We start from the raw sequence: 10,223 nt of genomic DNA on the forward strand, positions 1-10,223 counted from the left end.
GACCGACAAAATGGGTCACCGCCGTCGTAGCAAAGAAGAAAGAAAAAGAGAAAGAAATGAAGGAAATAAAAACAAAGGGGAAAATAAGGAGAAGGGGAAGAGGAGAGGGCGACGATATAGAAAACCATGGCCGCCACGGCCGTCCAACAAGGTCTCTCTCTCCATTTTCAACTTCTTCCATTGTGCTGTCGCGTGATACGAGGAATCTGCCACCAATCTTTAATGAAGAAAGGGCTTCTTCCATCTGATGTTAGTTTTGTTTGTTGAGATCCAGTTATTATTATTATGGTCTATCATAAAATTTTTGTGGTTTCTAATAACCATATGAACGGCTAACAAAACATGGTTTAAAATTAAAAAGAATAATGAAACGTCAGTGAATAAAGGTTTTGTTTTCTTACACTTACTACATGATATCTACTTTTAGAATATCTGATTTTTGTTCAGAAAAATATGTGGTCTGCTTTGGAATGTTAGGCATGGAAGTGGAAGAAATTGAATGGTTGGATTGGAATTGGATTAAGCACTAAAAAAGTTGAAGATGATAAAAAGGGTCATTTAAAAATTTTCAAAAAAAATTAATGAAATTTTAAATTTGACTATTGGATATTTTTGTCTAATAAAATTCATCTTTCATGGATATAAAGTTAGTTTAATTTTTTTATGGTTAGTTTTGTCAGCGGTCAAATCTTTGATGGTTAGAAATAATTATTTACTCTATAAAAGAAACATTTATATTTTTGAAAAAATATATGTTTTGGATTTCATTTGGTTTTGCTCCTAAGATATACAATAATAATTTGATCGTCATAAATATCTTTTTCAGGTACTGACTAAAGATATACGGGTCGAATTGGTTTGAAAATGAAAAAATGAGAATCGAATTGGTTCGAATTTTGCGATTCCAGAACCAATATCCAAATTAATTAACGTCGGGTTTAATAAGGTCTGACCCGATTATACCTATTATCCATCGGTCTAGAATTAATATAATCAGATCAGTTTTAAATGAATAATCGAGTTATCTGTAACCATAAATACCTCTAGTACCCATACTTCATGTTCTTAATTGTCAAAATATATATACTTCATTTATCAAAAAAGAAACATTTTCAACCTCAACAGAAAAAGTTATATAACAGAGAGCTTAACTGCACAAGAACAAAAACCATAATTGAATTTAAATTTGAACTACTCAACAATTTTAATTATTTTATAACCTAGCATCTACTTTTAATAGACGGTTCTCATCCCATACTGTGTTGTTGTTTTCAGATGCAGGTTGAGAGGCTCCTCGCTAGGCGTCTGGATCATGAAGCAGAGTAGTCCCTGGGTTGTTTGGGTTTTATGATTGTATATATATGTACCTATGTATTTAGCTTGCTCTCTAAGAAACTTGTTTATTTTGCTCCTCATAGAGGTTGAGGGAGAGATATGATCTTATTTTGTATTTTGTGTATTTTGTGTTGAGTTAAGAAATTAACTAAATTAATTAATGATGACAAACATTATTTTTGAGCAAAATAAATAATTAGTGTTGATTAATTATATCTACCTATTAACTAATTGTTTATTGTTGCAGACCAAATGTTAATAGTCCAAATGGAATAAAAGGCATTCATCAAAGAATATTGGGCTGAAAGCAAAATAAAGAGCCCAAGCAAAAGCAAAGGAAGAAACCAAAGAAATTAAATCGGGCTATGCATACTAATACCCGATCCAAGCCCGAACTGATTTCAGAATTGAAATTCCCTCTCTCCTGCTTAACCAAAAGCAACGTTCTTCTTCCTTCTAATCAAGTCACATCAAGATTTCAGAAAAAGCAAGAAAGAGAAAGAGAAGAAAAGCTTCTTCCATAAGCCATTAACCAAAGAAGCAAGAGAGAGAGAGTTGAAGCTTGAAGCACAGAAGCTAAAACAGAAATCCCAAGCTAAATCAAGCTTAAGAAAGGTAATCCATCTCATCTTGCATGCATCAAGATCCTCATCCCTTCTTCCCAACTCTCTGCACTACCCGAAAATGGCTTTGAAGGGAAAGTTGTTTTCTGCCCCATTCTGCTGTGTATCTACGGACTTAATCAAAACTTGGGGACCAAGTTGCATCTCTATGGTTCAGATTTGGTTGACCAATGGAAAACAATTCCGGTTACTTCTTCATGGCTTTCGGTCAAGTTGGAAAAGTCAGAAGCAAAGGTTCTACTTTGATGCTTGAGAAGAAAAAGTAAGCTTGTGGGTTGGTGAAGCTCAAAGCTCAAGGTGTTGATCTTGGAAGAAGAACTCAGCCACATGCAAGGAGATATAAGAAGTTTGCTGTTCATTCAGAAACCAAGGAGAGAAAACCAGTGAATAGAGGTTATTGTTCTGAGAGAGCTCTTTGAAGAAGGTTAATGTTCAGGACAGTGTAACCTAAATCAAAGGTGCATTCCGCCAGTATGAAGAACTGAATCAGAGGCTTGCTAATCTGGTTTTTCGTATAGCACAGAGGCTGTTGATGAAGTCAATCTCCTTCATGTTTTACTGATTGTAAAGTACTTTTCTAAGCTTATCTTTCTGTAATTTCTTGTTTGTAGGATATTCCACAACTGGTAAAGCATATAGGGTTTATCATCAAGATGCTAGAATTATTGAAGAGTCCATACATGTTACATTCTGTGATACTAACTTGGTGCAAAGCATTTTGGAAGATGGTGATGCAGGAAATCAAGCTCAAAATGAGGATGAAACTGCTCAGAATCATGGAAAAAAAAAATTCTGGACAATCTGAACCAGAAACAGCAAACGCTGAAAATTCAAGAGACAATTCCATTTTGTCTCATGAATCTGAAGGAAATTCTGCAGACAGCAGCACACAGAATCCCTTGGTGACTGAATCTGCCTCCAAGTCCACCAGACCTCGTGAATGGAGATTCTTGAAGAATTATCCTGAGGAATTTGTCATTGGAGACGTCTCTCATGGAGTGCAAACAAGGTCCTCCACTAGAAAGGCAAATGAAGGTTCAAACATTGCCCTTCTTTCACAAATAGAGCCTCAAAACGTCAAGGAAGCCCTTAGTGACCCCTCTTGGGTTAAGGCTATGGAGGATGAGCCTTCTTGAGTTGAAAAGAACCAAGTGTGGACGTTGGTTCCAAGGCCAAATGGAAAGAAAGTGACCGGCACCAAGTGGATATTCCAGAACAAGTTGGGAGAAGATGGTAGCATTGCAAGGAACAAGGCAAGGCTGGTGGCACAAGGATATGACCAAGAAGAAGGAATTGACTTTGATGAATCCTTTTCCCCTGTTGCCCGAATGGAAGCCATAAGACTTCTCTTAGCTTATGCTGCATTTTGTGGTTTTAAACTATACCAAATGGATGTGAAATGTGCATTTTTGAATGGTGTGATAGATAGAGAAGTTTATGTGGAACAGCCTCCTGGTTTTGAAAATAAAGAGCATTCTAATCATGTTTTAGACCGCACCTTTACCCCTTCTCCTTCTCCTCCTACCACTCCTCATCGCTGTGACCCCATGGCTCGGACCAAAAACACTCCAAGGTTCCCTGCCTCTGCCAAGCCGACGCCACCACCAAAGGCCACACCTTCCAAGCCTGGCTCCTCAAAACCAAGTTCAGCGAAGCCTGGCTCCTCCAAAGGCAAACGTCAGGCGACTGAGGAACCCATACCCGAACCATCTCAACCAAAATCCAGGTCGGTTCCAATGCGCTCTCAACGAGGTAACACTCGAGTCCCTCTCAAAAATGTTAAAGAACCAGAAATTGGACCTTTTGATCACAAAGCTCACTTTTTGACCTCTCATTCAAACTATAATCCCTATAGATTCAAATCTGCCATGAATAATGATTTTTATGAGGGAGTCATCCAGTATCGTACCCTATGCCCTTCATTTTTCGCTGATTTGCCATCTTTGAAAAGAAAAGGTTTTCCTTTTGTTGATAACTTGATTTTTCTGGACTGGAATCACCTTTTTGAAAAAAAGGATCCAAAACCAGAGTTGAACGCCCAAACTGGCACAAAAGCTGGCGTTCAACTCCAGCAAGGACCTCTACACGTGCAACACTCAAGCTCAGCCCAAGCACACACCAAGTGGGCCCCGAAAGTGGATTTATGCATCAATTACTTACTCTTGTAAAAAAACAAAATTTCAGTTAGAAGAAAAAAATAAAATGGCAAAAATATAAATCTAAGTATGAATTCCTTCCACTGCAAAAATCAGAAAAAGAAAAATGTTTATGATACTTATAAAATTAACATAGAATTCCGAGTATTTACCCTACAGAGACAAAAAACAGATCATTCAATGAAAAAGTAAACAAAACAGAATAAGACCCACAAAAAATAACAAAAAAAATCCTAAAGATACAGAAGATATCAAATAAAGATCAAGATATTTGTCGTATGCATGAATTCTGTATAAAATGACTAATGTGTAATTTTAAAATTCTAAAAAACAGTTTATCCTTTCTTAATTTTTAAACCTTGGTAATTTTGTTAATTAAAAAAATCAAAGCAAGATGCATCATGCACAATAAAGCATAAGACAACTAGCAAGCTGCATTCAAAATTAGCATGCTATAGTGAAAAAAATAAAAAAGTAAAGACTGAAAAATGATTTACCCTTTCGCATTAAACGAAGAAACCACTAAGTTGCCTCTTTGGTTTATTAGGGTCTTTTGACACCTTTTCACTTCTCATCTTTCCCATTACCTTTGAAGACATTCATTCCTTTCTTAGTCCCATCAAACCTGACAACACACAAACATCACCAAATAGCACACGACACATCCAAATATAAATATTTAATGCTTTAAATTTCATATAAAAATAAGTAAGTAATAGTATAATTTAGCTTTTATAAGCGTATATCAGTTACCACATTCACAGCAGCGCTTATTATACTTGTCAAATCAACCTGGGCTTCAAATTTGTTGAGTTAAGAAATTAACTAAATTAATTAATGATGACAAACATTATTTTTGAGCAAAATAAATAATTAGTGTTGATTAATTATATCTACCTATTAACTAATTGTTTATTGTTGCAGACCAAATGTTAATAGCCCAAATGGAATAAAAGGCATTCAGCAAAGAATATTGGGCTGAAAGCAAAATAAAGAGCCCAAGCAAAAGCAAAGGAAGAAACCAAAGAAATTAAAACGGGCTATGCATACTAATACCCGATCCAAGCCCGAACTGATTTCAGAATTAAAATTCCCTCTCTCCTGCTTAACCAAAAGCAACGTTCTTCTTCCTTCTAATCAAGTCACATCAAGATTTCAGAAAAAGCAAGAAAGAGAAAGAGAAGAAAAGCTTCTTCCATAAGCCATTAACTAAAGAAGCAAGAGAGAGAGAGTTGAAGCTTGAAGCACAGAAGCTAAAACAGAAATCCCAAGCTAAATCAAGATTAAGAAAGGTAATCCATCTCATCTTGCATGCATCAAGATCCTCATCCCTTCTTCCCAACTCTCTACACTACCCGAAAATGGCTTTGAAGGGAAAGTTGTTTTCTGCCCCATTCTGCTGTGTATCTACGGACTTAATCAAAACTTGGGGACCAAGTTGCATCTCTATGGTTCAGATTTGGTTGACCAGTGAAAAACAATTCCGGTTACTTCTTCATGGCTTTCGGTCAAGTTGGAAAAGTCAGAAGCAAAGGTTACTCTTTTGGAATACCTATATATATATATATATATCCTCCAGCCTGCCTTGGCTTCGGAGGCTGAGTCAGGAGCTAGTTATGTTGTATTCTTGGCCTTTTTTTACTCTGTCGCTTATTCTTATCCTCAACTTTTAGGTTTCTTAGCATGCAAGTAACTCGATTTTCTTGAGTGTTGCGTTTTTTATTTCGCGATTTTGTTTTACCCATTTTCCAAGGCTCCTAGTATATTATCTCTGTTCATTATTATATGTATATTTTAACTGGTTAGAGGTTCGTAACACCACACTACCCCTGTTCTACGACTTAAGCGTAAAACTCTGTGTAATAGGGTGTTACATTATGGTTGTCAACTCCTACATCATCTTTGACGTTGCCATCAACAACTGATAGAGTTGACAGTACTCCATTCTTTGTAATGCTTAACTGATATAGCAACTATTTTCACAACACTTGAAACTCTATTTTAAAAGATTCTTTGATTCCGTTATAACCAAACACTCCAAATGACAGAGAAGAAAGCCATCACCCACTTACATTCCTCCTTTCTCGTGGTCACAGAAATCCAACTCTTAATATGTTTCTTTAAATTACTGGAATGATCCAACAACGGCCTGCATCATGAGTCTAGACACACCACACCTGCTTCGTAAATTCATAAGACACAAATAAATGATGTATACTTTCAACATTTTTTTTACATAGCGCACAAACATTATCATTCTCATCTATAATACCTAATTTACACAATCTATCATTTGTATTAACTTTATCAACTAGTACAAACTAAGCAAACAACTCAACTCGTGATGGAACCAAATCGCTCCATATAGCTGTAGTAGTGAAGCTGTAACTAGTAATGTCATTTAAAACTGATTCTGCTTGCAAAATTTGTACAAAATAATTAGTAGAATAAACACTTTTTTTAATCAAATTATGGAAATGATATATTATTTATTTGTTTAAACAAGTTCTAAAATTAAAGTATTTAATTGACTGTCGATAGATAGATAACAGTTGAAAGCATCTAATTATTAGAAAGGCTTGCTCTTTTTATAGCAAATAGAACTGTTCATACCCTGGCCCAGCGAATAAAGCTAGACCCAATAAGGATAAGAGACTCAATCTATAAAGAGGGTCTCCAATCAATACCCGACCTCTTTAAAGAGGTCGAACACCGTACGAGGAGTCCAGTTTTACTTAACTGAACGAGTAACTACCTCCACGAATCACTCCCATTATCTCTATCTTTACTTAAAGAGAGGTTCTAACAAACTCCCAAGATAAAGGAAACAGTTATCCATCAATAAAAGGTGGAACTACTCCAACAAAAGGTGGTTATCAAATCTACTATAAATATACTGACACCCCTCAAGTATTATTTACGTTTTAATATACTAAAAACCTGCCTAAAGCCTTGCTAACTTAAGCATCGGAGTCTCTTGAAGGCACCACCCCTACCTCCTCACGAGGAACTTGGACAGGCGACATCTCGGCACCAAATAAGTCGGACGCTACCACACAAAGGGATCTGGACCTCACATTCAGGCCCAAATCAATGTTTCAGATAACCATCAGAACATTGGCACCGTTGCCGAGGACCTGGGATTCAACCCCTAATAATGGCGGACCACTAGTATGAAGAGGGGCATATAGCATCCGAATCTAAACCTGAGCCCCAACCAGAGGGCCATGCCATTATACTCTCTCCACCACCACAAACGCATGTTCCTCACGGAGAAGGGACATCGAGAAATCCCCAGCCATGGTGGATCCAATTAGAGGTCCATCCACTAACAAAAGAAGACTCTCTGTAAACAATGGAGCTGCTGGGGTTAGTTCACGGTCAACGAGAACGACTAGAATAAGTTGAACTTGAGGCCGAGTGTCAACGAGAAGCAGAACGGGAGTTGCGACGAGAAGTGCGACGAAGAAGGGAGCTAGAAGAAAAGCTCTTACGACTAGAGGGCGATCTCCAAAGATGAAGCACCAAAATAGACCGGGAAGAAAGCCCCCTCGGGGAGAAGACCCGTTCATAGAAGAGATAATGCGAGCTAAAGTTCCTAGGAATTTCAAAACTCCTGACATGGATCTCTATGACAGAACCTCCGACCCGAGACACCACCTTAGCAACTTTTAAAGCCAGATGTATTTAGCTGATGCCTTTGACTCCACCCATTGTAAAGCCTTCCCGACCACTTTGACCAAAGCGGCAATGAAATGGTTCGACAGCTTATCCCCCAGGTCGGTAACATGTTTCGACGATCTAACAAGGAAGTTTCTTACCAGATTTTTCATTCAAAAAGATAAGGTAAAGCATGCTCCGAGCTTGCTGGGAGTCAAGTAAGAGGTCAGAGAAACACTCTGAGACTACATGAAAAGATTCAACAAAGCATCTTTAGAGATCCAGAATTTACCTACAGAAGCGGTGATAATGAGATTGGTTAATAGTCTTAAAGAAGGACCATTCTCTCAATCCATATTCAAGCGAATCCGGCTTCCTTGTATGAAGTACAAGATTGGGTAGAAAAGTACATCAATATGGAGGAGAACTCCCAATTACAAGATCCACTCCCGAGACCTAGCTTGCCTTACCCACCCCAAGAAAAGGAAAAAGAAGCTAAAAAGAAGGAAGAGTACAATCCGGAGAAGCCTCACAGATATCATAACTACACCCCTCCGGGTCTCCCTGGTAGATGTTTACAGAGAAATACACCATACTGAGAAACTTCCACTTCCTCGACCAATTAAACACAAAAAGGGTAGAAGTCGAACAGAATACTGTGAACATCACAAACTCTATGGACATTCTACCAATGACTGTTACGACTTGAAGAATGTCATAGAAAAATTGGCCAGAGAAGGTCAATTAGACAGATACCTAGTGGATAGGTCGGGAGAGCCGGGGAAAAAAAAGAGAGATGAAGAGAAGGAACGACAGGAACATCCACCTCAAACTCTTGAGCAACATGTACACATGATTAATAGAGGATTCGCTGGAGGAGAAATATCAAAATCATCACGGAAAAGGCATTTAAAAGAGGTGTACCAAGTCGGGGAAGACACCAAATTTCCTGACTTCCCCACCATCCCGTTTACTAAAGAAGACACCGAAGGGTCAACACCTGACCATGATGATCCCGTGGTTATAACCATGATCCTCGCCAATGCCAATCTCCTTAGAAACCTCATAGATTAGGGAAGCTCGGCTGATATACTATTCAAGCCCGCTTTCGACAAACTCGGATTAGAGGAAAAGGATCTAAAGGCCTTCCCAAATAACCTCTTCGGACTGGGGAATGCGCCGATCCGACCTCTCGGGTACATCTCTCTCTACACTACCTTTGGCAAGGGCACAAGATCGAAGATATTGAACATTTATTATATCGTGATTGACGTAGCCTCTGCATATTGATGTGAGGGAAATCGTTGGTTCGGAATTTTCATGAAATAATTCCGTTGAAGTATAGATCCAAACCAACAGATAACTCTCAATCAAAGTTTAATTTTTTTGTCACTTAAGTCAAACCAATAAAAACCGAGAGTATTTAAACCTCAGGTCATCTCTCAAAGGAATTGCAGGGAAGTGTGCATATTTTTTTTATGAGAATTTTGGGGGGGGGGTTTGGAATTATGAATAAGAAAATAAAGCTATAACTAAGGAACTATAAATGCTAAAAGACACTCCTGGCAAGGATTAAGAGTTAAGGTTTCCTATCTAGATCATTAACCACAACATAGTAATTACAAAGGGTTAATTCCACTTAGTCATCCTCTAACATCGGAGGGTTAAGTCAAGTGGATATAGTTGATCCTAAAACCAACTAACAACCCTAAATTACCAATCACACTGGACATCAATGACATTAAAGAACCCAAGTCCTCAATCTCAAGTCAAGAGTGCTAAAAATCTACCATAAAACCAAACCAAGTATTTTATCAAACACTTGGAAGGTATAAAATAAAAGTATAGTAAAATTGCAATAATAATAAAATCTACAAATACCAAATGCAAGATAACAATAATAACAACTCAATCAGACATCAATAAACATAAAAATATCAAATTGCATTAAATGAAAATGAAAATCAACAAGACTGCATAAGATCAAAAGCAACAAAATAAAGGAAATAACAAGTAAAACTAAAAGAACAAGGATGTAATAACAAGAAATTACAAGGAAAACTAAAGCAAGACAAGAATTAAAATCTAAATCTAAGAGAGATTTTAACCTAAATCTAACCTAATTTGAGAGAGAAGAGAGAGATTCTCTCTCTAGAAAAAAAACCTAAAACATGATTCTAAACTAAAACCTAATTGCTCTCCCCATGATCCTCCTTGAGAATTGCATGAAATACTTTAGAAATAAGCTGGATTGGGCTCAAAATTGGCCTGAAATCGCGACCCATATATTTATTTAAATAAATCATGTGTTGGCAGTCATGCGTACACGGAAGGCATGCGTACGCGCAAATTGGCAAAATTCCAGGTCATGCGTACGTGGAAGCCATGCGTACGGGCAACGGGGCAGATTTCCAAAACTTCATTTCTTCAAGATTTCTCCACTTTTACA

The 10,223-nt window shown here is 37.4% G+C and overlaps 1 protein-coding gene across 1 annotated transcript; it reads left to right on the plus strand.

Annotated features, from left to right (window-relative positions):
• On the plus strand, positions 2,129-5,096 carry LOC110266972 (extensin-like). The gene is made up of 3 exons (XM_021112075.1): positions 2,129-2,192; positions 3,384-3,684; positions 5,039-5,096. Exons 1-3 carry the CDS (start codon positions 2,129-2,131, stop codon positions 5,094-5,096), a joined length of 423 nt encoding a protein of 140 aa, XP_020967734.1.

Source organism: Arachis ipaensis, chromosome B01 (assembly GCF_000816755.2).
Source record: "Arachis ipaensis cultivar K30076 chromosome B01, Araip1.1, whole genome shotgun sequence".
Taxonomy (NCBI): Eukaryota; Viridiplantae; Streptophyta; class Magnoliopsida; order Fabales; family Fabaceae; genus Arachis; species Arachis ipaensis.